This window comes from Lissotriton vulgaris, chromosome 1_1, assembly GCF_964263255.1.
Source record: "Lissotriton vulgaris chromosome 1_1, aLisVul1.2, whole genome shotgun sequence".
Lineage (NCBI taxonomy): Eukaryota > Metazoa > Chordata > Amphibia > Caudata > Salamandridae > Lissotriton > Lissotriton vulgaris.
In genome coordinates this window covers 814,567,522-814,580,754 of record NC_141685.1, presented here as the reverse complement: position 1 = coordinate 814,580,754, position 13,233 = coordinate 814,567,522, and the positions used below count along the sequence as shown (strand labels likewise).

General features: G+C 44.5%; 1 protein-coding gene across 1 annotated transcript in view; it reads left to right on the top strand.

Moving 5' to 3' along the window:
- Positions 1-13,233, top strand: part of COLGALT2 (collagen beta(1-O)galactosyltransferase 2) — a 256,817-nt gene that overhangs the window by 223,424 nt on the left and 20,160 nt on the right. Inside the window, exons 8-9 of the mRNA XM_086957029.1 lie at positions 8,936-9,042; positions 12,104-12,236. Of these exons, the coding sequence (XP_086813155.1) occupies positions 8,936-9,042; positions 12,104-12,236 (240 nt within the window). The remainder of the gene's footprint in view (positions 1-8,935; positions 9,043-12,103; positions 12,237-13,233) is intronic.

Genomic DNA, 13,233 nt, shown 5'->3' with positions numbered 1-13,233 from the left:
TCGGTAATGAGGTGGTGGTGTTGTCGCAGCCACCTCTGGGTGGCGTAGGGCAGGGCCTCCAAGAATTGCTCTAAGTATATCCTGTCCATGATCTCTTCCCTCGTGCTTACGGTCGGGGTCAGCCATTTGTCGGCGGCCATCTTGAGCCTCACGAACAAGGTTTTTGGGGACTCTCCGGGGGCTCCTCTCTCTTCACGAAACCGGATTCGGTAGGCCTCCTGGTCTAGACCCAAGTGATCTAGGATTATCCTTTTCACGTCAGCATAGGTAGTATCACCCGTGGGGTTGGCCACCTGATAGGCCGCCTGGGCCTCTCCTACGAGGAGGGGTGCCAAAAAGAATGGCCACTTGGGCACTGGCCACCCACATGCACGGGCCGCCCTCTCAAAATTGAGCAGGAAGGCGTCCGGATCCTCGCCTGGCTGGTACTTTTGAAGGGACACCCCACTTATATGGGGGTTAGTGGCGGACGCGGTGACTGATCCCGTGATAACTGGATTCTCCATTACTCTTGCGGCCACAGCATTTTTCATGGCCTCTCTGTCTGCCGCTGATGTGATGATCTGTTGTTGAATGGCCCACTCTAGTCTCTCTTGCCCCTTGACCAACGATTGCACCACCTCATCCATCTTGGCGTCACAGATGGTTACACTGCCCGCATTCTCCACCACTGTAAGCGGGACTGCAGGAAGAGGCAGGAGACGGGTCTTAGTAACCAAAGGAAAAGGCTTTATTGTGGACAAGAGCTGGTCGGTACTTCTGAGTCTACCAGGGGGCTTCCTTGGTGAGCGACTCCTCTCAGTCCGACTCTTGGAGAGGACACCCTCGGTCCGCCTTTTCTTTAAGGTCCGCCTTCGGTCGACAGCGTCTGGCTCCGTCGTGTCGTCCTCTCAATCAGGTTACATGTAAATGAAAGGAGAAAAGCGCGTTACTGTCACGGCCTTTCAGATTACGAATCCCAAACACCCGGGGGGGGGGAAGTGAGGTGAGTTCTGAGTAGTGCTCCCAACTTTTAAGATGCTTGTCTCCCGTGAGTTCGTGAATCAAACAAATGGCAGAAGTGAACACTCCGCACCGTCCCCTTCCCCGTGTCTAAGCTTGAAGCGCTCTAGCGCCTCACCCGTCTCCCGATCCAACCCGCTATGCGATCACGTACCTCGCGAAGCCACGCCCCTCCGGGGGAGTGGCTGGGCGGATCGCGGTGTCGGTGGCCTCCTGGCTCCGCTCCGGACTCTGGTTCCCCTCCGGTTGCTGCTGGATGTCTTTCGCCGCTGCGGGGCTCCGCTCGCTCTTCCTCGTTCCTGGAGACGTCCACTCCGTACTCTCCCTCAAGTCTCACCGGTGGCCTCTCCTCTGCGGGGCTGATGTCCGACGAGCTTCGCTCCGGCTCCGCGTTGTCTACCTGTCGGTAGTCCTGGGGATCTTCCTGCATCCGCTGGAATCCCTCGTATGTCTCTGCCTCCTCCGTAGGCTCACTTGGCTGGGTCCATCGCTGTAGTCTCCAGTCAGGTGAGTCGTCCTCCCACCACTCGATGTCCTCTTCGTCTCTGCTTCGCTCCGCGCCTCTCCTCCTACAAACCGCTCCGCCGGTGTACAGACACACCTGGTCTGGCTCACCTGCCTCTTTTCTAGCGGAGTTTGGCCACTCCCCCTCAGAACCTGGAGACCACTTAAAGGGGCCGCCGACCAGATCCTCTTCTTCTCCGCTGTACTGTTCCTCTACGTGGTGCCAACACGGCGATTCCAGGCTGGGCTGTGGAAACAGAAAGGGGGGTCCACAAGTTACTTTGACCCCAGGGGGTGCCTCGGGCACCCCGTTACAGTGGCGTTGCGTTGTTGCGTGGCGTTGCGTGGTTGAGTGGCGTTGCATGTGTCAGAGGCTAAATGTAGCACAGGGAGACCTCCAGCGGTAAGACAATCAAAAACAACTTAGAAAACATTTCACAGTATGAAAAGATCAAACTCATGAACGAGCGTGATACACCTCAGCTAAAAATCATGATAAATAACAACACACATTAGAAGTGAAACTGCAAGTACAGAAGGACCAGCTTTGCTTGTTTAAAACTCCCACTTCAAGTAGATGAGTGTAATGTGTAAAGCGTCTTGTGCACATGAGCAGATCGTGGAGTCTGAGAATGGCAGCCGAAGCAAATACAAACAAGAGGAATGACTGTGAGGCGCATTGGTGTGAAGCACATCAAAGGGCTTCTCCTCCCCTAATTAGGTGAGGAGAAGCCGTTTCGGGAAACTGAAAGTACGGCCGGCCTGCGGCCGGCCATGAATAATTAGGGGAGGAGAAGCCCTTTGATGTGCTGGGCTGGCTGGCCCTGAATGTGCGTGCATGTTATCACGTGGTTCACGTGAACAGCATGAAAACCGCGGGGCTGAAAGCCCTTTGGTTTGACGATGTTTTCGCCACTTGAATTCTCGCTCCGCTCGATGCGCTTGCGCACATCGATAGGTCGTGAGACCTAAAGAGCAACAGTACTACTAGGTGACAGTACTTGACTCCATAAAAATGTCACATTTGGCAAGAGAACAGAACACCTATTAAATACATACGTGGAAAGAATCGATGTAGTGCCAAATTGCACTGACAACACCAGGGTGAAACTGGGACAGAATATATGCCCGGGCACCGAAATAAAAATTGCCCTGTTAGTAAGTAAATACCTAAAACAAGGCAGATATGTAGATCACAGTGAGTGAGGTTGGAATGCACAGGTACACGCACACACATGAATGCACACGCACACACTTATATGTGGTACAGCTGTAATATCCTGCACTGAAGCTAAAGCCAAATAATGCCTCACAGAATGCCTGCCAACCTTGATGTGATAACAACACCTAGACAACCTTACCTGCGTCTGCACCTCCCCTGCCTCCTGCAGCATTCATAGAGCGAGATGGTGGAGGTGCACTTCACTTCCCCTGTCCCCGAAGCCCTGCACCTAAACTAGTCCTGCGCCTCTATTGCCAGTGCAAGGCCCGGCTCCCGAGATACGTGATCCGGTCAAATGACTGCTGCTGTAACCGAAGCCCACTACAACAAAGATGCCTGCTCAAATGTCTGTGAAAAGCTTTGCCTGACAGCGGTTAATACTTCATACAGTGGATAATATAGTGTCCATTTCTTGACATGAGCAGCATCGACGTTTTAAACAACAAAAGATACTCTTAAATCAAAGAATATCATTTTTAGATTCCACCTGACAACATGATTTTTTTGATTCATCAAGCGGCATATATTTCAGCCTTTGCTTTTGTTGGGGGAGTACACACACTAACTGCTCTGCCTCCGAAGGCACACATGCCACCTCCTAAAAAAAAAATTAAACCTGAAACGCGGTGGTCATAAAGCGGGCACGTGCTGCTAAAACAAAAGCCATGTGGGAACAAAAAACATAATTAAACAAATGTTATTTACTCACTCTACCTTCCGGTTGGCTCTACCTCCAAAAGCACTCATGCCCCCTCCTCTATAATAAAAAATATAATGCATATTAAACATTAAGTGCGGCATCCGGGAAGCAGGCACCAGCTGTTAAAACAAAAGCTGCGTGTGCTCAAAAAACCAAATTAAACAAACCTTGTTTACACACGGTACAATCCGGTTGGCTCTGCCTCCAAAAGCACACCCGCTCCCTTCTCAAAAAAAAAAGAAATGCATATTAAACCTGAAGCACAGAGTCCGTAAGGAGGGTGCCGTGCTGCTAAAACAAAAGCCATGGAAAATGTAAATGCAGTCAGCTGAGCACATTTTGCTTGAAAAGGCCAAAAAACACCCCATTCCGAAAACACGAGCGTGAAGAAATAAAAGTAGTATGCGGCAACAAACATAAATAAACAGAATGGAATGAGTACATTTAATAGGGCCAGTCACCACAGGAGGGATCCAAGCTTCAAAAGGAGGGACAAAAACAACCAATACACCACTGAAAAGCAAGGTTTTCAGAACAGCATACAAACGAACACATGGAAAACGATGGGCATGCTCAAGTTCCATAGAGTACATAAAGCATGTCTTGAAGAGACAGTGCATGCGCTGCTTAGGCAAGACCTAAAAACGGTATCAAGAATAAAGATCCAGAAACTACCAGTTTCATACATATACATTAGACTGAAAATAAAAAATGCAAAAGCACATTACTTTTCCAAGGCTTTTAAAAACTTACTCCAGATAGAGTTTAAAATAATAAAGAATTTGGCTATTCAAGATTGCCACTGTCTCAATGCTGACATATTCTTAGATACCATACAATATTTTGCATCAACAATACAATCAAATTTACCATTGTGATTTAGGCTGCAAACAAGGACCTAATGGCCTAGGCAATCATTAATCACTACAAAAAGACTATATAGACCTCCAGCAAAACTCTGAAACCTACCATCTCCTCACCTTAGGGTGTCTTTCTCCTGACATATATCCAAATTCATTTATACATCAAAAAGTGCCACCTGTGCCAGTCATCTGTGATATTACTTTCAACTGGCAAACCAGTGTTAGCCGCGGTTCCAGCTAACATTTTAGCTAATACTTAGGCATAGCATTTGATTCTTGCCTGTTTACAGGATCCTATGAATTCTTTTCTTTCCTAATTCTCAATTACTGAGGAAGTCTGGGTTTCAGATTTGAATGACCCAGGCATATCACACCTAAATGGAAGCAGCAGCATTTGCTCCCAGGTTGTATCACTGTACAGTTAAACAACCCAACCCAGATGCATACATCGCTGTCTGGCGAAGGACTTTATTTTTGTAGTTTGCATATCCTTCCTTTTATCTGCACATATTCTGAAATATACTCTTGGAGATCTTTAGTGAACTTAAATAGGATCAGAAGCAGGCAGTAAATTGCCCAGTAGGTTTTATGTAGAAACCCTGGGCAAAAGGTCCCAACTGAGGAGACGATATTTGGGGATATTAGAAAGGGATGTTTCAGGCTGTGTTCATGGAGAATGATAACACAGTTAAGGGGATCATATACTAACATAGTATAAATGACAAAATCATCTGTAGTATTGTGTAAAGTGTTGGAATTGACGTCTTCTCAGAAGTAAAACTGTAAGCTCTTAAGTGCAGCAGTGGAAACTTCAGAGGAGCTGCCTAAATGGGAGATGATGTGGTTGAATCCGATTTCCCATCACAGGTACGTTTTGTACAGTAGCTCTGACTGAAGGGCAAGAAACATGATAACGTTTGTACTACAAGATAAAGAAAGCAAAGATACAGTAAATGACTCCCTTTATAAGCTTATGCTTTAGACTGAGGGATTTAAGGGATCATTAAACAATACTGCTCATTGGATGAAACCAAATAAGCACGCCAAGAATTTTCAGGAGGGAGATGGAAAATGTTTCATATGAGTAGTAGTCCCTTGACACTGGAGGGAATTTTACATATCCAAAGTGAAAGGTTGCTCAGATTCTCCGAATTAACGCATTGAACTGGGACATGTAAGTAAGTAAACAAATAGTCAAGCTGATTTGACGGTGGAGCTGAATAATCCTCTCCATAAATTGCGGAGATTTTACAGAGATTTTCCAGAGACTGGTATAATAATTAATAATAATAATATAATAAACAATCATAACAAAACCTGAGTTGTCGCTCGTGCTTTAATAACAATTGTTGTTAACTGAGAAAACAAGCATTGGCCTCATGGCACTATAGCCGCGCAGCCGTGAAAGCGAGATCTGCAATTAAAAAAAAGCGTGCGCCTCGCGCGGCAGCAGGGGGAGGGAGCCTGCGAGATTCCCTTGTGGGAGCGTGACCATATGGCACCACCATATGGCGCCGCAGGCTCCCTAAAGGAAATCGCCAAGATGTGCATGTGTTGCATTGCTTGCAATGCAACACGTGCACGTTTTTGCACCCAAAGCTGTGGCGATGGCTACAGGTCTCTCCTATGCAACGCATGCGCCTTGTGTAGGCGAGACCTAAAAAGCTCCAAATAAAACCAGTATTAGCAATACCAACATGTCTGGTTTGTAACTGAAGGTGCCTTTTCAGTCACTGGTGAGTTTAGGCACTTACTAGATCATAACTCGTGCATACTGTCAAACTTCCTTGCACTCATGTGCCCATTCATCCACCCTCTGCCTCGTTTTTGCATTCACCCACTTTTCTATCCACGATAAGACTCTCACACAGTCTGAACAAGCATGGGCAAGATACATGAAAAGAATTAAAGTAGAAAAAGGGAAACCTGCAACAGCCAAAACATCGCTAGCATACGTTTGCAAAAAAAAATAAAATTAAACACATAGCAGTGTGCAGGGGGGTTTCAAATAGTATTGTACATAGTCTATTGTCGTCTTAATGTTCCAACATGGCTGACAAATTTGGAAACAATGTGCTGGCTCAAAAGGTAAAACAACGATACACTAAGAACAATACCATTCCACGGTGAACCTCCAATTTGGAAGCAGTGGCCGTAAGGTTACAGGACAGTGTAGACGAAGTAAGCGAAAAGTGAGCACTCTGGATCGCTGTATGAGGAGCTTAATATGCTCCAAGAAAATGACAAACAAAATAACAAAGAGGAGAAGGAAGGAAATGAAAAGGGACCTGGACTGGCTCGCCAGAATTGGCCCTGATCACACTCATTTTGGCCCATGAATCTGTTCCAGATTCAAATGCTGTGCATTTCTGCCATGTAGTGCCTTGATCCGGAAGCTTCCCCATATTTCTTTTCCTTTTGGGCTTCAACCATCGGACGAGTCCTGCTGATCCCCTAAAATGTCTAAAGTAATCCCACAGTGCTCAAGTACATGGTTGCCCTCATTAGATTATTCTTCTCTCTTTTGGGATCGGGAGCAGCACTGGAAGCTCTCGGTCAACAGTCGTTGAGAGAAGCAGTTAAGAAAAATTGGTAATAAATTTGGAGCAAAGATTGAAACCAAAGATCAACAGTGAATTGGAAACGCATCGAGAAGATCACCGAATCCGCAGAATATCCATGTTGAAAAGAAAGGATACAGGTTTGCCTCATTGGGCTTTGATCACAGAAGATTTGGAGAAAGTATAGTCTGAGTTGACAGCTATCCAGCTCTTCTGATTTTGTTATTAATGAAAAATACTCCGTGTAGATTCTCCCCAATCTGTCACCATAATTTGAGATAGAAAGACGTCCATGGGGTTTGTAATGTATGCCTTCATAATAACCATGTGTCTGAGAGATGTAAGACTCTTGAGGCCTTTCTATCAAGAATTTTGAAAGTGAGAGAAAAACATTGTAGTGCACAGTACCCATTATGGCAGGCAAAGCAGGTATCCCTGAATTATCAGGTTTCAGCAGAAGAAGGAGAGTCAGAGATGATGGAAGAGACAGAAAATGTCCAGGGGAGTAACGAGTCCACTCTCGAGTATTTAGTAACAGTGGACTAGTAAATGGGGGCATAGAGGCAATAATGCAAAAGAAGATTATGGTGGTACTAAATAAAAGTGTAGTCCCATAATGCCGCATGACCGATATTGTCCAGGCCAAGAAAAACGCATGCAACTAGAAAACAATGCCCTTCTAGTAATTTTCCATTACAAACAGATCAGGCTTACAGCCTTGATCATTAGATGGTCTTCCTAACCAGCTCAGCAATGCTGTATTGATTCTTCCCTACAAGGCAAATACTGCAGTACAAACATTCTCAGGTGGGGGCATTCATCGCCTGCCCAATAAGAGCTGCGCTCGAGGGACTCGATCTGTGTACATAGTTCCTCTCTCAGTGGTATAGTTATTTTCTGATGCTCACATATAGTCAAAAGACAGCTGTACTTTCTTGCCAGGCCCAAAAAAAAGAAACATAACGGAGAGCCTCTTTACAGCAAATTAGTAACCCTGAAGGAGACAATGAAACAAATATGGAGACAATGAAACAAATATCCTTGGCAAGATGATGTCGCACCGGCATAAAAAGCATTTGAAAGATATTTTCTGCAAATCAGGCATTACCATGTGGCTTATAGTGATGAACATCATGACTGAACGCACACATTTTTTTTTCATTTCTAAAGTAATTAAAACCTGAGCCTTTATAACTGCATTTGTTTTTACACTATTTATGTAATCTGAATTTCTAATTTTCAGTTTATTTGTAATATTTTTGCTGATTATAAGTTAATTTCAAGTCTATATCATTCAAATGACAATAATCATGTTAAGCATACATTATAAGAAAAATGGCCCTGAGCGGCTAGTAATCCATAGCAGAGTTCTTTATTACTAAATCTCACCTGGATTCCTAGCTCTTGTAAGTTATGCTTACACAGTCACAACTGTGATCAGCATTCATTTTCCAGCAATCAACAAGGTGTGTGTGTAATGATGATGTCCAGTAGCGGAGATGTTTTTTATGTAGCTTTATTTAGTCTTAGTTGCAGGTTATAAGTTCATGTAGAGGAGCCCCACCAAGAGCAGCCTGCCTGCTGCTCAGCCCATACTCCATCTTTCACACTTCACCTCATGGGCACCCAAACATTCCAATCTGCATCACCACACCAACATTCCACGCAGCACATTCGCACTGGCTGAGCAGCTAGGGAGAAAGCAACAGGGTAAATACATACACAGGATACTACAGTGTGGTACCAGAATATCGTTGTAGGAATATTGTGTGAACATAAATATCATGTCCTAAATATTGGCTACAAAAATATTGCCTAATTGGATTTGATAATTGAAACAATATCCAAACATTATTTAGCGCACTACGTTTCTATCTGAGGATATTTCTGCATACAATATTCTGACCTACAACCACTGAAAAGCAGTTTCTATTTTCACCAATAAGCGAGCCAGACATGGGGGTATACAGTATTTTTTACTGAAATAACTACTATCAACTGCTTCGTTTACTACCAGTCACAAAAAAAGACACTAAAGATGATATAAAACTTAAAGTTAATTTGTTTTGTGTTTTTATACCAGATTTTCATGATAAACTTAAAACGCAGGAAGGATCGTAGGGATCGAATGCTTCAGAGCCTGTACGAGCAGGAAATCAAAGTGCAGATCTTCGATGCGGTGGATGGGAAGTAAGTGAATTTGTATCTGACAAAAAACTTGCAAAATACACTACTGCTGCTCTTGCAGTGATCTAAAAAATTACTATATCCCAGAAGTAAGTACAGTATAGCAGGAGCATACGTGAGAATCACTTCCAAGAACTGCACTGTATAGTCTGTCAGAGCTGGAAGATGTAAAAGGCATTTTTAAGTACCTGAGAGATGTAGCAATAATAAAGAAAGAAGAGGCAACATCTGATGGAGATCTATAAACACCTCAGAACCATGGAGCAGCCCAAACGGGGTTCCAGAAAGAGTTTCAGGAATAACATAGGGAAGTTCTCCTTTGCATGTAAAAAATATCACTGAAAGTGTTTTCTATAGTGAGAAACAATAGATATCGTATGAGTGCTCCAAGTCTACTAGGATCTGACTTACAAACACATAGCTGGTCCAAGCAATAAATTGTCTCAGTGGGCAAGTTTTAAAAACCATTAAACACTTGCCTGTAGGCACTATGGGATGAGTGAACTTCAACTTAAGAGATCGCAACCACTTAAGAGATCGCAGCACTACTGATGGTTCCTCTCTAACCTTGGAACCATCTCAGAAGGCGCTCCAGCATCCTTAACTCTATTGGTCCAGTGGAGGGCGGATGACTGAGGTCTTAAGACTAGACTCTCTCCCTCGCATTAAAAGGTGCTTCAGCATATCACAATACTAAATACTACCTGTGGGCATCTTATCAGTTGCGGCCGTCAAAATAAAGAGGAGGTTCAGCTGGTGGAGGTGGCATGGAAGAACACGGGAGGGGGCGCGCACTCAGGGGGGGTTATTAATAAAAGAAAATTAAAAGTAAACACTTACTTGGAGCTGCCGCCTGCGTCATGCATTGTCCTTCCTGGTCCCAGCAAGCACTGGGGCCGCGTCACAGACTCCCTGCAATCCCACGCTGTTCTCATACTATGAGAAAAGCACAGGTATCGGCCTGAGCAGGCTGGAAAAATGCTCCGCTCAGACCAAGGAGTCTTTGGGGGTTTCTCCAGCAGGGCTGTTCAATGCAGCCTGGCTGGAGAAACGCAAGTACGCATGTGTGTTGTGGTGGGCCTGATAGGGCAGGCCAAACACATATGTGCACTTAGGGAGTGCACATATCACTCCTCCTCACCACCCCTCCCTGCGCCAGCTGGCTCAGGGCCAGCAAATGAAAAATAAAACAATGACATTTTTTTATTTTTCATTTGCTGGCTCTGAGCCAGACAGTGGGGCGGCGCTTCTCCATCATTGCGGAGGAGCCGCCACTGCATCCCATGTTTGGCCATGTTCTGGGGACCCAAGACCGAACTAAAAACCTTTGGATTTTAGGCGATCTTTTTCCACTACCAACAAGATAATTTTATGCCATGCCTTCCAATGCAGTACAAACATTTGTAGCCATTTATTGGTGCTGTAATGCAGCTGCCTATATTAATATGCACCAAACCTGACTTTTAAAAAAAGTTCCAAGAAACCGGCATCGTCATGAATTATGTTATGGACTATTTGTTTAGGGCACTTTACATGCAAAATGGTCTTTTAGTACTCAGTGCTAGTTATTCTGTTACCCATCCCGATTGTAACAATTTTGTTGTTCTTGATAGGATGAACTGTGGAGTCAAACCACTAGGAATTTTGGCTGGGCTCCAAAAATCCTTGCCCTGGTTCTGTTGAAAGCCATGGCGTAGAACATTTTACAGATTTGCCATTACGTCAGTGAACAGGCGGTTAGGTCAATAGGCACAAGAGAGTGGAATAAATAACAGTAAAGAACATGTTTTATGTCTTTCTTGGATTCTGTTTTACTAATTTTGTTATGAATATTGCTCATTAGGTGTCACATTCAGACAGCTTTAACTAAACGTTGTCAAAGACCTATTGTCAACAAAACAACATTGAATGTGGGCATTTGGTCAGCTCATTCTTCATGATGTGATGACAGTCTTGTCTGTCTCGGATCGCTGCTTCTCGTGGATGGTTTGCCTCCCTATTCTTGTCTTTGTTTCCCAACGGGAAGCAGTGCTGTCTCATCACTTGCATTACAGTACATGAGGTACTAATTTCTTTCACTTTCTTTCATTTTACTGCTCTATCTCTCCTTTCCTGCCCTCACTTTTTCTTTTCACACTCTACCCCTCCATTTGCTTCCCCAAGCATTGCTGTCCACACCAACCACTAATACAGAGGCAGGCAGACAACTTGTTATTGTTTTTAAACTATTGAAGATGTCTGCCAGCGTGTCCACATTCGAGGAGCGAATCTGGTAATGGTTTTTCTAATGCTTTTTGAAAAAACATTACAAGATGTGCTTGCACTGGAACCATCCTTCAATGGCGTTTGCCATAAACAATGACAAAACCAAAAAAAGCAATGGTAAAGACAGTAGTTCTGCACACTGTCTGTCATAGATAAGACCTATTGGCTTTGCCAATGCTTGTTTGAGAATGGATACAGACGCTGAATATAACAGTGCGTTGTGAGCAGTCCAGTGAAACAGGGCATAATGCGTCTGCAGCTGCTCCCATTTATCACAGTTTAATGTTGAACCTGGGGGGTGGGATGTTGGGGGGCGGGGGGGTTACAGCTGGGGAGCGGGTTCGACTGCCCAGTAATAAAATCATAAATGTGAGAATTGAACGATAACTAGATGGGACCCTTGCTACTAAATGAGTGGAATGTTGCAGCTGTGAGGGAGGTCGCAGAGCGAGCGGTTATGCTCCTTGTGTATCCGGGTGGAATTAATAAGTATAATCCCTCAAATGATGATTTGTGCAACAATCACTCTGGATTTGTAATAATGCCTACGTATGAGCTAATTGTTGATCAAATGTGTTGTTATTACATTACATGGCTGGAAAACATAAAAAAAATATTTAAAAATGTTGACTCAAAGGCATCCCAAAGTTTGTACTGTTCATCGCTTACAGGGCTGTATGAAATGTGTCTGAGGTTATTAGAAAATGTTGGTAGCCTACCTAAAGCACTTATGTGCACTTTTAGATCAATTAATGGATTTAAGAATATTAATTCTCTGTTCTATTATTTTTATGTGCAGGGCACTGAACACGAGCCAGCTGAAAGCCATGAAAATCGACATGTTACCCGGCTATCACGACCCCTACTCGGGCAGAGAGCTAACACGAGGGGAAATTGGCTGCTTTCTCAGTCACTACTACATATGGAAAGAGGTAAAAGGGCTTGAAATAAAGTTTACAGGCAAAATCATTGGAATAAGAAAATAAATGCATGCTACTTATTATATGCAGGGAAAGGAAAGGAAAATTGTACTTACCCAGTACGCATCTGGTCGTGGCATGTTATGTTATGTTATACTCTTTTATATAGCGCTCAAATCACCAGGGGGGGGGCATCTCGGCGCTTTACTCAGAGACCCGATGGGGTGGGCAGCACAAAAGAGGAGGAAGACTTAGAACAGGAATGCCTTAAGTTGTTTTCTGAAAGCCGGATATGCGGATATTTCTCGCAGAGATGTTGGGAGACTATTCCAGTATTTGGGGGCGAGATAGGAGAAAGCCAAGCCCCCGATCTGTGGAGTCTAATGCGAGGTACCTGAAGCAATTGCTGCGTGCTAGACCTCAAAGGGCGGCTTGGTACATATTTTTTTAGTTTATTTTGAAGATACACGGGCCCTGACCCTGAAGGGCACAGAAAGTGAGACAACAAATTTTAAAGAAAGCTCTTTGTTTTATCGACAGCCAGTGTAGTTTTCTAAGCAACGGACGAGAGGGGGAGCCTGCTGGCATGTTCAGGACCAGCCTGGCCGCCGTATTCTGGATTACCTGCAGTTTCTTCAGAGATGTGATTCCAACTTCTGCCAATAAGGCATTCCCGTAGTCCATGCGGCTCATGACTAAGGCGTGAGTCAGAGTTCTCCGGTGCTACATGGGGATAAAAGGTAACATTTTCCAGAGCAATCTGAGCCTGTAGTATCAGGCCCCTGATATTGAGGCTACATGATCTTGCATGGATAAGGAGTGGTTTAGCTTAACACCCAAGTTGTTGACACATTGCTTGGGCATTGGCGACGGACCTAATTGAGATGGCCACCAGATTCACATGCTGTGCATACTCTCCAGCCATCTAATGTTGGACTGAAATGTGCGCAACTTGCTTTTCTTTGAAGAAGTCTTTTTCGAGTCATGAGGAGGGTGTCCTATTCTTTGA